A 14,010-nucleotide genomic window follows, 5' to 3' on the forward strand; every position below is an offset into this window, starting at 1 on the left:
AGTACTGTAATTTTCAATTTCACTTCTTTTTTTTTCGTTTCAACATATTTTGTGGTTAAATGGAAAGTGTCACTACAAACTTCAATTGGTCCCAATAAAAAAGCCTTTAAATGCACCTGTAGATGAAAAATTCTGGATTCTAGAAGGCGAGGAGAAAAAAATGAAAAAGCAAAAACAACAATTTGCTGTGTCCATTAAGGGTTAAAGTGGCAGAGGTTATAATATTAAATAATAGTATAGAAACAGTATAGAAAGAATAATACTAATACAGTTTATTGTTATAGTAATCTGTTTTATTATTATCTACAAAAGGATGAAAGACTACAATATCAGGCTATGTTAACTCACATATGTCTGTCTAAAAGAAACAGACATCATTTCACCACTGTGTGAACATAGCTTTAAATTGTAACCAACAGTGTCAATGACATGTGGCATTACAAAAAAAATTCGAGATAGTTCCTAAAATAAGTATCTATTAGGAAATATATATTCAAATAGAAGTGCATATTCAATACCTTAATTCTGAATAAAAATCCTATCACATCCCACTGAAGTCTGAGATTATTCTTGGCCGCTATAATTTATATGTTAAATATCCTTGGCATATTAAACCGGTGTTATGCATTCCAGTCTCCTTTCATACAGTGCACATGGTGAAAGCAATTACTGGGAGCTTGGTATAGATTCAGGAAGCAATCCAGAGGCAAATATTCTCTACATTGTGTTCTCCTACAGTGAGCTAAGGGACTCAGCAACTTAAGAATTTGGCTCTGCAGGTTTTGAAAGAAACAATTATTTACCAAGTCTATTTGCTTCTCTATGTATCACGCACTTCTGGAAGATTTCAATTCAGAGCAAGAGTTGATCGCTTGGCTCCAAGAAATGTGGTTTATATTTCATACATTGAAAAGTAACCACTTGTGCATAAAATAGATCCATCCGTATCACTGAGCAGATTGGAAAAGAAATAACTACTTTTCTACTAGGGAAGCAAGCCATTTAAGGGCTCTATCATAAAACGATTACAAAATGTAGTGAACTTGCAGAGCATGGTATTATGATTCAGGGAATGTGGTTCTTCATAATAACATTATGGAGGTAAGTACTTTCTTGGTAATATGCTGTATATTTTCATCATGATTTTACCATATCATATTAGCATCTAAGTAGAAGTAGTGTTTTGTTCAATAAAGAAACTTGTGTTAATACAATTGTGGCAAACACTGTCAAAGGATTACAATGCTCCATACAATAGTGTTCATACAGTAAACACACAATATCATGTGCCATATCATACAGTACCTACCATTCTACAAATTTTTATTATATTATGCTGTCATGGATAAAATATTTTCAGTTTGTCTACATAAGCAATTTAGTGTTTCATAAAAGCCGAGAAGGCACTTGGTTGCCTATATAATTCCCCTTTCTATGACAATCTTACCACTTACTTTTCTGCACAAGAACTAGTTGTCTCCCAAGTGAATGCACAGCAGTGACTCCATTCACTGTGTCTAGGAGTTCTAATTATAGGCCAGCATTGTACCCAGTTTGTAAGTCCCATAGATTGTGACTGGAGTAGTGGCTGTGCATGAGCGCTACTGTTTCATACACCAGGGACAACTAAGATGATAAGATGACGTGATGGCCGACTCTTTTGTTCTGGGAGATATAGGATGCATTGAGGACACCCTTGCTGTTGCTCACCCCCTCCACATAGAGAATACAGGAGTGCTGTGTCGTATGGGGAGGATGGGCGTTATAGATATCTGACAGCTGAATATTCGTTGCACCATCAGCTATTGAAAGTGTATGTCACCCAACTAAGTAGAAGTCCCTATACAGTTTATACTTATGTACTGTTACATAATTATTTATTGACAAGCCCGTAGTTTGAGGATGAGGCATTAAAATGTTTGCTATTGGGCCCAGCATGTTCTAGTTATGCCCCTGCTCTCACTGTAAAATTCAAATGGTGTAACGTAAGTCAACTAATAGGCTGGTCTAAACTTCAACAACAACAACACATAATTTTGCGTCAGACTGTTGAAAAACATGAGCCACTGTGATATTGTACATTTTTGGACTGTCTAGTCTTAAGTTTACACTGTATAAATATTAAACACAATTACTAAATAAAAAACAGGGCAAACTCACTATGTAAAGTGCCCTTCTATTGTATGTGCCCAGTGAGGCCTATATATTGACAATCATTTGGACAATTAAACATGCCATTATCTTTTATTTCTTAAAAATTCAATTTGGACCTATGAGAATGAAATTGGAGACAATTAAAGGTATAGATTTCTATAGGTGCCATATTACTGAACCGTACAACATGGGGCCATAATGCAGTTGTGTTTCCATTACTTTACATAAACAGTTCTTTGTCCCCTGTGAGTAAAATATAAAGATGGCATTAAGAAGAGTTGTCGAAGACTTATGGTGCGTTTACACAGGCAGATTTATCTGAGAGATTTTTAAAGCCAAAGCCAGGCACGGACCATAAACAGGGAACGGGTCATAAAGGAAAGACTGAAATTTCTTCTCTTTTCAGATCCATTCCTGGTTTTGGCTTCCAAAATCTGTCAGATAAATCTGCCTGTGTAAACGCACCATTAGATACTGATGCAGAATTTTCTAAATAAATAAGACAGGATTATAAAAAGAATAGCATTTATTAGTTTAAACCAATATACCAATGTGTATATTAAGGGTTGCATTTCCTATGCTCTGGTTAACCCCTTAGTGACCGCCATGCTGCCTTTTCACGGCGGCCACTAATGGGCTTTATTACAATGCGTACGCCTTTTAACGGCAGGCACATCGGAACAAATAACTGCCCGGCGGCAGCTGCAGGACGGGGGATCAGCGGTCAGTGTGACCGCTGACCCCCTCCTGTAACTGCCCGGAGCGGAGGATTCTCCGCTCCAGGCAGTTTAATCCAGGCAGTCAAACCATGACAGCGGCATCTAACGGGTCCCGGTGGATCCCGGACGGTGCCGTGGGTCACTTACGTGAACCCCCCAGGTACTGCAATGTATTGTATCAGTGATCTAAGTATTTTACACTAGTGTACAGTAATGTACACTAGTGTAAAAGTAAAAAAAGTTAAAAAAAGTGCACCAAACACAACACAGCCCCCCCACCCCCCCCCCCAATAATAAAGATGCATTACATTCCCTATACCCAATAAAACGTGACATAAAAGTGATCAAAAACACAAATCCTATACATATTTGGTATTGTTACGTCCGTAACGACCCAATCTATAAAACTATATCAATAATTATATCGCACGACATACGCTGTAAAAAAAAAAAAAAACTGTACCAGAATAGCTGTATTTTATCAATCCACTTTAGAAAATACGTCATAAAAGAGATCAAAAAGTCATATACATATAAATCTTGGTATCAATAGAAACTACAGATCTTCCCGCAAAAAATAAGCTCCAAATCAGCTCTGTCACGCAAAATATAAGAACGCTATGGATCTTGCAATGCGGCGACAGTTTGTGGGTTTTTGCTAGGAAGATAGTTTCTATTGCGCAAAAGTGATAATAGTTAAAAAGAACCTATACAAATGTGGTATCGCCGTAACCGTAGCGACCCAGAAAATACATGTATTATGTTATTAGTGACCGCCGATACGGATTTCTACAGCGATCACTAATGGGCTCTATTCTGCTGCCATCAGCTCTTTATGGCGATGGCGCAGAATAGTGCAGCGGCGCTGGTAATGCCCGAAGCCCCCTCCTCTCAGGTACCGGAGGTAGCTGAGGAGTTGGGGCAGAGTGTGGGCTCAGTCCCGGCCAGTCCCCTCACCGGCGATCGCCGTTATTAACAGTATAACGGTGGCCACCGGTAACAGACATTGCCAGCGCAGCTGAACACTTTCATCTCTTCTCACAGTGAATCCACGGTGAGAGATGAGAACATGTCCCCCGTGTCCCCAGAATTAACCCTAGTGACCTGGTCACTGACCCTCCCCAGGCGGCCATCTGATCCGAGATTCTGTTCACAGTGAAGGAATTTCTAAAAATGATCAAAGCTCCATTCTCTCCACCACCGGAGGTGGCAGAGAGCATGGGGCAATGATCAGGGACCACCCGGTGTGGTCCCAGTACAAGCGATCAGCGGTATATACTATATACCACTGATCGCTTGTTCTAAATGGTGCCGGCACTTTTTTACCCATCACCAAAGTCAAGTGCCCTGGATTACCCGTAACCACCCTGGATTACCTGTAACCACCCCAGATTACCCGTAACCACCCAAGATTACCCATAACCACCCCAGATTACCCGTAACCACCTCCGATTGCCCATCACCACCCCAGATTGCCCCTCACCTCCCCAGATTGCCCGTAACCACCCAGATTGCCCGTAACCCCCGAGATTGCCCGTAACCATCGCAGACAGCCCGTAACCATCGCAGACAACCCGTAACCATTGCAGACAGCTCGTAACCATCGCAGACAGCCCGTAACCATCGCAGACAGCTGGTAACCATCGCAGACAGCCTGTAACTACCACAGATTGCCACAGACTGCCCGTAGCTACCCCAAATTGCCGGTCACCACCCCAGATTGCTCGCAACCTCCCCAGATTGCCCGTCACCTCCCCAGATTGCCCATCGCCTCCCCAGATTGCCCGTCTCCACCCCAGTTTGCCCGTCGACACCCCAGATTGCCTGTCGACACCCCAGATTGCCTGTCGCCACCCCAGATTGCCCGTCGCCACCCCAGATTGCCCGCCGCCACCCCAGATTGCCCGTCACCACCCCCGGATTGCCCATCACCACCCCAGATAGCCAGTGAACACCCCCAGATAACCAGTAAACACCCCCAGATTGCCTGTAACCACCCCAGATTGCCCGTAACCACCCCAGATTCGCACAGACTGCTCGTAAGCACCCCAGATTGCCCATAACCACACCAGATTGCCTGTTGCAACTTCAGATAGCCAGTAAACACCTCGAGATTGTCCATTACCACCCCAGAAAGCCAGTAAACACTCACATATTGCCTGTAACTAAAATGACACTCCTTCCCGTCTGAGCCCTGCTGTGTGCCCATACAGTGGTTTATGCCCACATATGGGGTACTATTGTACTCAGGAGAAGCTCCGTTACAAATGTTGGGGTGCATTTTCTCCCCTGTTCCTAGTGAAATTAAAAAATTTTAAACTAAACAAACATGTTATTGGTAAAATTAATTTTTTTTCTTTTTTACTGTCTAGTTTTGAATACTTTCCTCCAATACCTGTGGGGTCAAAATGCTCACAACACCCCAAGATGAATTCTTTGAGGGGTGTACTTTCCTAAATCGGGTGACTTTTGGGGGGGTTATTCTGCAGACATTAAACGTACCTGGCGCTCAGAAACTTCTTAGCACTGAAAATGCTAATTGGCGCTCCCTTCCTTCTGAGGCCTGCTGTGTGCCCATACAGTGGTTTACACCCACATTTGGGGTACCGTTCTACTCAGGAGAACCTGTGTTACATATATTGGGGTGAGATTTCTTCCCTCTTCCTTGTGAAATTGAGAAATTTCAAATTAAATGAACATATTATTGGAAAAATTAATTTTTTTCATTTTTACGGTCTAGTTTTGAATACTTTCCTCTAATACCTGTGGGGTCAAAATGCTCACCACACCCCAATATGAATTCTTTGAGGGGTGTACTTTCCTAAATGGGGTGACTTTGGGGGGGTTTCTATTCTGCTGACACTACAGGGGCGCTGCAAACGCACCTGGCGCTCAAAAACTTCTTCAGAAAAATCATGCACGGAAAATGCTAATTGGCGCTCCCTTCCTTCTGAGCCCTGCTGTGTGCCCATACAGTGGTTTATGCCCACGTATGGGGTACTGCTCTACTCAGGGAAACCTGTGTTACATATATTGGGGTGCTTTTTTTCCCCTGTTCCTCGTGAAATTGAGATATTTTAAACTAAACACATATTATTGGAAAAATTCTATTTTTTAATTTTTACTGTCTTCTTTTGAATACTTTCCTCTAATACCTGTGGGGTCAAAATGGTCACCACACCCCAAAATGTATTCTTTGAGGGGTGTACTTTCCAAAATGGGGTGACTTTTGGTGGGGTTTATTCTGCTGACACAATAGGGGCTCTGCAAACGCACCTGGCGCTCAGGAACTTCTTCAGCAACATCTGAACTGGAAATGCTAATAGGCGCTCCTTCCCTTCTGAGCCCGGCTGTGTGCCCATACAGTGGTTTACGCCCACATATGGGGTACCATTGTACTCAGGAGAACCTGCGTTACAAAATTTGGGGTGCATTTAATCTTAACAAATATATTATTGGAAAATTTTTATTTTCCATTTTTTTCCGGCCTAATTGTGAATACTTTCCTCCAGCCCTTGTAGGGTTAAAATGCTCATTATACCCCTATATTAATTCTTTTAGGTGTCCAGTTTCCAAAATGGGGTCACTTATGGGGGTTTCCAGTATACAAGCCTCCTAAATCAACTTAAAAAAAGAACTGGACCCTAAAAAAAATCAGTTTTAGAAATTTTATTAAAATTTCATAATTTGCTGATACACTTCTAAGACCCGTAACACCCTAAAAAAGTGAAATATGTTTACGAAATGAAGCCAGAATAAAGAGGACATATTGATAATGTGACTTACTAACTAATTTATTGGATATGACTTTCTTTTTTTAGAAGCAAAGAATTTCAAAGTTCGTAAAATGCAAATTTTTCTAATTTTTCATGATATTTTGATGTTTTTTACAAAAAAAAAAGACATTGACCAAATTTTTTCACTAACATAAAGTACCATATGTTAGGAAAAAACAGTCTCAGAATCGCTAGCATAAGTTAAAGCATCACTGAGCTATAAGCGCATAAAGTGAGACAGGTCAGATTTTGAAAAAGGAGCCTGGTTATTAAGGTACAAATAGGCTTGGTCCCTAAGGGGTTAAGGATCAAAATTATTACTTATGTTTTTACTAAGATTAAAACTTCCAAAATCTGTTATGACATGAATGAAAGTCATTGAGGGCGAGATTTAAAGGAAAAAATCTTTAGTTAACAAAAGTGTTCCCTTAGGCAAAAAAAATCAGATTTCAATTGTCATTTCAACAGTGAAGGTTAGAAAATGGAACAGGCATCTTATTGGTTGCCATAGGCAACACTTCTGTTATTAGCTTTGTCCTAGGATCTGTATTACATGACCCCCCTCCCAGTCACTCATAATTTAACGGGAGCCTGAAAATAACGTGGCAGCCTCAAAAAATATGATCTGTCCTCATATACACTTTAGCTACAGTATATACAAGCAAACTTGCATAGACATTTATCTTACAATCTGGCATTTACTTCTAATAAGCTAAAAAGTCTCTAAACCCTTCTGCAGAATAATATACTAGTTTTATATTGTGACAGACATGCATTTATGGGAAATAATTCTATTACTTCAGCACCATGTACAGCTAATGAGAGCAAAAAGCCTTTGTGCAAGCAAACACATACCTGTTATATAGAAGGATATCCGGCTTCCAAATTTGTCCATCGGGAAAACGAACATTTTTCACTCCGGGATATTCAGATACATTCCATTGTAAATAGTAATCTGTCCAATACTAGAATGTAAAAAAAAAAATTATAGCAAAAAAAAAATCCCTCCATAAGAATTTATATAACACAAGAAAATGTTCTCCTGTCACTCAAAAGGGTATCACTCAGCTCACAAGGAATAAAATGATTAAAAAAAGAGGGCTTAGCTACCTTTTAAAATACTATTACAAAGTCATCTTTACAAGGCAGGGGCCATGATCTAACTGCAGGGAAAAGCTTAGAAATGGACTAAACTCCAGTATGCCTGCATGTAAGATTACACACTGTACACGGCATACAATTGTCAAGCAGCTGATTGTTTAGAAGAAACGTACAATAACTCTGATTGCATTTCTTTTCTAGAAGTGGAGCAGAAGCCAGCTTCTTTGTTGCAAAATGTATCTTTGCGGCCAGCCAGAAATTCCAAACCTTCTCTTGCCTCTTTTAACCCCTTCACGTCAGCAATCTGTATATATACGTTCCTATTGCACATGCCCCGTGCAGAATGAATGTAGGAATGTATGTATACGTTCCTGACTGACAGGGGCTTTATTATGAGAGCGGGATCGCTGCAGAGAGAGCGATCCGGCTCTCATGTGTGTCCGGGGCCGGAGGTAATGAGAATCAGCTGCGATCCCGCAGCCAACCCTCATTAACCCCTTAGTGACCGCCGAAACGGCGGTCACTAATGGGCCGGCACCTCCGCTGCTTTTTATCTCCCTCCACCGTGAATCCAAGGTGGGGGGAGATGAAAAGTGTCCATCAGACCCCAGATCAGCCCCCCTTACCTAGTAGGGAGTCACTAACCCCCCCTCCCCCGGCGGCCATCAGATCCAAGATGGCCACCGCAAACGCTGTGAACAGAATGTCTGAATGAATGAAAGCCCCATGCTTTCCGCCACCGGAGGTAGCGGAGAGCATAGGGTAGTGATCAGGGACCCCCCAGTGGGGTTCTGGTATAAGCGATCAGCGGTATATACTATATACCGCTGATCGCTTGTACCATGTGCTGATCAGCACTTTTTATGTCCTGTCACAATAAATGATTGGTGACAGGGGATAAAAAGTGAAGTGTCCTGTCCCCCAAGTCCCCCACCCCCACAGTTACCCCCCCCCCCCCCCGTCCCCCAGTCAACCCGTCCCCCACCCCATATACTCACCTGATCCTGGAGCTCCTTCCTCCTCGACGTCCTGGCTGGTTATGAAGTGCGCATGCGCTCCACAACCAGCCAACTCTGAAAATTTTAAGTGACAGAGACCAATTTGGTCTCTGTCACTGAACTATGATAACTGTGATAAATATCACAGTAATCATAGTAATACAGTGAAAAGGAATGTGTAAAGTACAAAAAGTGACAAACATACAAAAAAATAAAACACACACTTTTTATTATAGTAATAATTGCAGTTTACTCCCAAATTACCCCTAACCCCCCAGATTACCCGTAACCACCGCACGTTGCCCGTAACCACTGCACTTTGCCCGTAACCACCGCAAATTGCCCGTAACACCGGCACGCTGGCCGTAACCACCGCACGTTGCCCGTAACCGTAACGTTGCCAGTGACCCCCTCCAGATTGTCCGTAATCTCCCCAGATTGCCTGTAACCACCCCAAATTACATGTACCCACCCCAGATTACCTATAAGCACTTCAGTCTGTCTGTGACAATCCCAGATTGTCTGTAAGCCCCCCAGGTTGCCCGTAACCACCGCAGGTTGCACATAACCACCCCAGGTTGCCCGTAATCATGCCAGATTACATGTAACCCCCCCAGATTGCACGCAACCACCGCACGTCGCCTCAGTCCACCACACATCGCCTCTGACCACCGCACCTCGCCTCTGACCACCGCACCTCGCCTCTGACCACCGCACGTTGCCTCTGACCACCGCACCTTGCCTCTGACCACCGCACCTTGCCTCTGACCACCGCACCTTGCCACTGACCACCGCACCTTGCCACTGACAACCGCACCTTGCCATTAATCACCCCAAAATGCCAATGACCCCTTCCAGATTGCCCGTAACCACGCCAGATTACAGGTAACCACCTCAGATTACCTATAAGCACTTCAGTTTATCTGTAACCACCCCAGATTGTCCATAACCACCCCAGATTGTCCGTAACCACCCCAGATTGTCCGTAACCACCCCAGATTGTCCGTAACCATAGCAGGTTGCCTGTAACCACCCTAGATTTTCTGTAACCACCGCAGGTTGTCCGTAGCCACCCCACGTTTCCCGTAACCAGCCCAGGATGCCTCTTACCACCCCAGGTTGCCTGTAACTACCCCAGGTTGCCGTAACTACAGCAGGTTGCCCGTGACCACCCAATGTTGACTGTATCCACCCCAGATTACCCCTAACCACCCCAGGTTGCCCGTAACCACCTCCAGATTACACGGAACCACCCCAGACTGTCCATAACCACCTTCAGATTACCCGTAACCACCCCAGGTTGCCCGTAACCACCCCACATTACCTGTAATCTCTTTTTTTTTTTTTTTTAGTAACTGCGCTATTCTAATAAGTATTACTAGCTGCGGTTTTGCTCCAGCAAATTGGCACTCCTTCCCTTCTGAGCCTGGCTGTGTGCCCATACAGTGGTTTATGCCCACATATGGGGTACCGTTGTACTCAGGAGAACCTGCTTGCAGATTTTGGCATACATTTTCTCCCCTGTTCCTTGTGAAATTTAGAAATTTCAAACTAAACCAACATATTATTGGAAAAATTCGAGTTTTTCATTTTTACTGGCCAATTTTAAATACTTTCCTCTAATACCTGTGGGGTCAAAATGCTCATCCTACCCAAAGATTAATTTTTTGAGGGGTGCACTTTCCAAAATGGGGTGACTTTTGGGGGGGGTTCTATTCTGTAGACATTACAGGGGCTCTGCAAACGCACCTGGGGTTCAGAAACTTCTTCAGCAAAATCTGCACTGAAAATGCTAATTGGCGCTCCTTCCCTTCTGAGCCCAGCTGTGTGCCCATACAGTGGATTATGCCCACATATGAGGTACCATTCTACTCAGGAGAACCTGCGTTACAAATTTTGGGGTACTTTTTTTTCTCTTGTTCCTCTTGAAATTGAGAAATTTCAAACTAAACGAGCATATTATTGGAAAAATTCGAGTTTTTCATTTTTACTGTCTACTTTTGAATACTTTCCTCTAATACCTGTGGGGTCAATATGCTCATCCTACCCCAAGATGAATTCTTTGAGGGGTGTACTTTCCAAAATGGGGTGACTTATGGGTTTTTTTCTCTCTGCTGACACTACAGGGGCTCTGCAAACGCACCTGGCGCTCAAAAACTTCTTCAGCAAAATCTGCAATGGAAAGCTAGTTGGCGCTCCCTTCCTTCTGAGCCCTGCTGTGTGCCCATACAGTGGTTTATGCCCACATATGGGGTACCGTAGTACTCAAGAGAACCTGCGTTTCAAATTTTGGGGTGCTTTTTAATCTAAACGTATACATTATTGGAAAATTTTAAATTTTCATTTTTTTACGGCCTAATGGTGAATACTTTCCTCCAGCCCCTGTAGGGTTAAAATGCTCATTATACCCCTAGATTAATTCTTTAAGGTGTGTAGTTTCCAAAATGGGGTCACTTATGGGGGTTTCCAGTATACAAACTTCCTAAATCTACTTAAATAAAGAACTGGTCCCTTAAAAAAAATCAGTTTTTGAAACTTTCACGAAAATGTGGTAATTTGCTGATAAATTTCTAAGTCCCGTAACACCCTAAAAAAGTAAAATATGGTTTTGAAATGAAGCCAGAATAAAGAGGACATATCGGTAATGTGACTTAATAACTAATTTATGTGATACGACTTTCTTTTTTTAGAAGCAGAGAATTTCAAAGTTCATAAAATGCTAATTTTTAAAACTTTTCATGATATTTTGATGTTTTTCACAAAAAACACACAAAGTAGTGACCAAATTTTGCCACTTATTTAAAGTACCATATGTGACGGAAAAAAAAATCTCTGAATCGCTAGCATACGTTAAAGCATCAATGAGTTATAAGCGCATAAAGTGAGACAGGTCAGATTTTGAAAAATGAGCCTGGTCTTTTAGGTGCAAATAGGCTTGGTCTTGAAGGGGTTAAAGACTATGAAAATAATGTTTAATCAGAAGATTTACATGGAAAACTGGGTCAGACGGACCATGGCTAGCGATTGGCTGACCAAGGTGTCAATGCCAAGACAACTCTGTGTCGGAGTAGTGGCCAGAGTGTTCGGTGGGGGACCAGGGTGTCACGGGGGAACACCTAAGGGATTGAGGTAGGGTAGTATGGATTTTTCTTTTTTTTTTTTTTTTAGCAGCCTCATTCTTTAAAAAAAAGCCTTGCTCCTTTTTCCCAAGCCAGATTTACTAAGAGGCACGCGCCTTTTAGTAAACCTGGCTGGCCCAGTGCCTGGCTCAGGCTCTGGGCAACAAATCTATACCTGCTTCCAGGTGAAATAAACAGCACTTTACTTTGAATTCTTGTGCGAGTGCTGCTGTGATTTTCTTCATTTAGATAGATCGATAGATATCCAAAAGATTATTCACAGCACTCAATGTATGAAGGTGAAAAAACTCTGTTAATTTATTCCATACAAAAAAGTTTCACAGCAAATGCAAAATACAAAAAAATACCAGAGCAAAGTTTTAGCGTACAGTTTTCGCCATCTTTCGCCAAGATCACTTTGGTGTTACATCTGAGATAGCTGGGTGGTATAAGAACTTCACGTTCATACAATATTGCACTCAACTTTGCAACGTCATTACCACCTAGACCCTGCTACGTAACTACCACCGCAACTCTTCTACGTCACTGCCGCCTCAACTCTTCTACGTCACTACCGCCTCAACTCTGCTAAGTCACTGTCGCCTCAACTCTGCTATGTCACTGCCACCTCAACTCTGCTATGTCACTGCCGCCTCAACTCTGCTACGTCACTACCGCATCAACTCTGCTACGTCATTACCACCTAGACCCTGTTATGTCACTACCACTGCAACTCTGCTACGTCACTGCCGCCTCAACTCTGCTACTTCACTGCCGCCTCAAATCTGGTATATAACTACCTTACTACCTCAACTCTGCTACATCACTGCCACCTCAACTCTGCTACCTCAATACCTTACTACCTCAACTCTGCTATGTCACTATCTCAACTCTGCTACCTCAGTTATCCATTGAAAGGAATGAAGTATTTTACACTCTTTTTTTCTGTCATTCTTAGAGCCAAATTTTCTTCACTAAGTAGTGACATGTATCAAATTTACTCTTCTGGATGGTAATTTCAGCTTCTCCTGTTTTATATAGGTATAAAAATTAACCGGAACATCTCCCATTGACTTAAATGGGGTTTGAGTCGAACCTGAAACCAAACACCACTACTGTTCGAAGTTCAACTCAAACTTTTTACTGTTCGATGATCACTATTTAACATGGCAAAGCACTGTAAATGGCTATCTTCAAAAGTCACATGGTGAGTACAGTACCACTGCTTAATTCAAACAAGAACATTCAGGGCCCCTGTTCTTGTGATCAGAAGGGTTCCAGCTGTCAGAACCCCACCAATTGCTTATCATCTATCCTGTGGGTAAATGTGGAATAAGTTGTAGTTTTTAAATAACAGTTTAAAGGGAAACAATCAGTACGATTGTGCTGATATGGTTCCTGGCAGCACAGTAGAGAGCTGTGATTTCCCATCCAGATGACTAGTTGCGGCCCCTCTTCCGGCCTCGCACGGCATAATAAAACTTCTTTTTCACCTTTATAAAGCTACCTGTACTGCTGTAGCCACAGCTGGTATGCTCCACGAGGTGCACAGTAGCTCTATATTGTGCCGTTGGGAACCATATCAGCACAATCGTGCTAAGTGGTTCCCTTTAAGTATTTTAAAATTGCAAAAGTAGTAAAAGAATACAAAATTAGAAAATCAAAAAATGAAGTATGAAAAATATGGAAGGATTGGTTCAAACATACTATTTTGCTCAGTATTGGTTCTCATTTTGGTAATTTTTTTTTAGCCAAAACCAGAAGTGGAACCAGCACAAAAAACTATTGTGATTGAAATATTTTCATCTTTTTCTGTGTTTTTAAAACTATGTTTTCACCCCTTGTGAACTTGAACTGAGCAGCAGGCATACATTGTATGGCCCACTAATCAGAATGTGACTTTGCGCTCCTCGGTCTGTGCTGGGTGACCAAGGAAGCGCTGAGCCTATGTTTGTTTGTTTTTTGGGTTTGTTTTTTTTGCAGTATCTGTCTAAATGCTGTCTTAGTTTTCCAGCCACACCCCCATTGCCTGTTACACTCTGACAGTGCTGGGGTTAATCCTTCTTTAGGCCTGTCCAGCTGAGCTGGGTGCTAAGATCAGGGCTGATCCCATCAGCTGCCAGACCCAGTCCCTGATTCCAGA

At 42.3% G+C, this 14,010-nt stretch overlaps 1 protein-coding gene across 5 annotated transcripts in view; it reads right to left on the bottom strand.

Annotated features, from left to right (window-relative positions):
* LOC138779064 (neuronal acetylcholine receptor subunit alpha-7) overlaps positions 1-14,010 on the bottom strand; it is a 175,003-nt gene that overhangs the window by 58,378 nt on the left and 102,615 nt on the right. For 4 of the 5 annotated variants that reach the window (XM_069956557.1, XM_069956558.1, XM_069956560.1 and 1 more), the window contains one exon: positions 7,505-7,614. In XM_069956557.1, coding sequence (XP_069812658.1) covers positions 7,505-7,614 — 110 coding nt within the window. Of the gene's footprint in view, positions 1-7,504; positions 7,615-7,759; positions 7,826-14,010 lie in introns of those variants that run through there. The other variant, XM_069956561.1, reaches the window with a different exon arrangement.

The sequence above is a fragment of the Dendropsophus ebraccatus genome, chromosome 1, assembly GCF_027789765.1.
Source record: "Dendropsophus ebraccatus isolate aDenEbr1 chromosome 1, aDenEbr1.pat, whole genome shotgun sequence".
NCBI classification, from domain to species: Eukaryota; Metazoa; Chordata; class Amphibia; order Anura; family Hylidae; genus Dendropsophus; species Dendropsophus ebraccatus.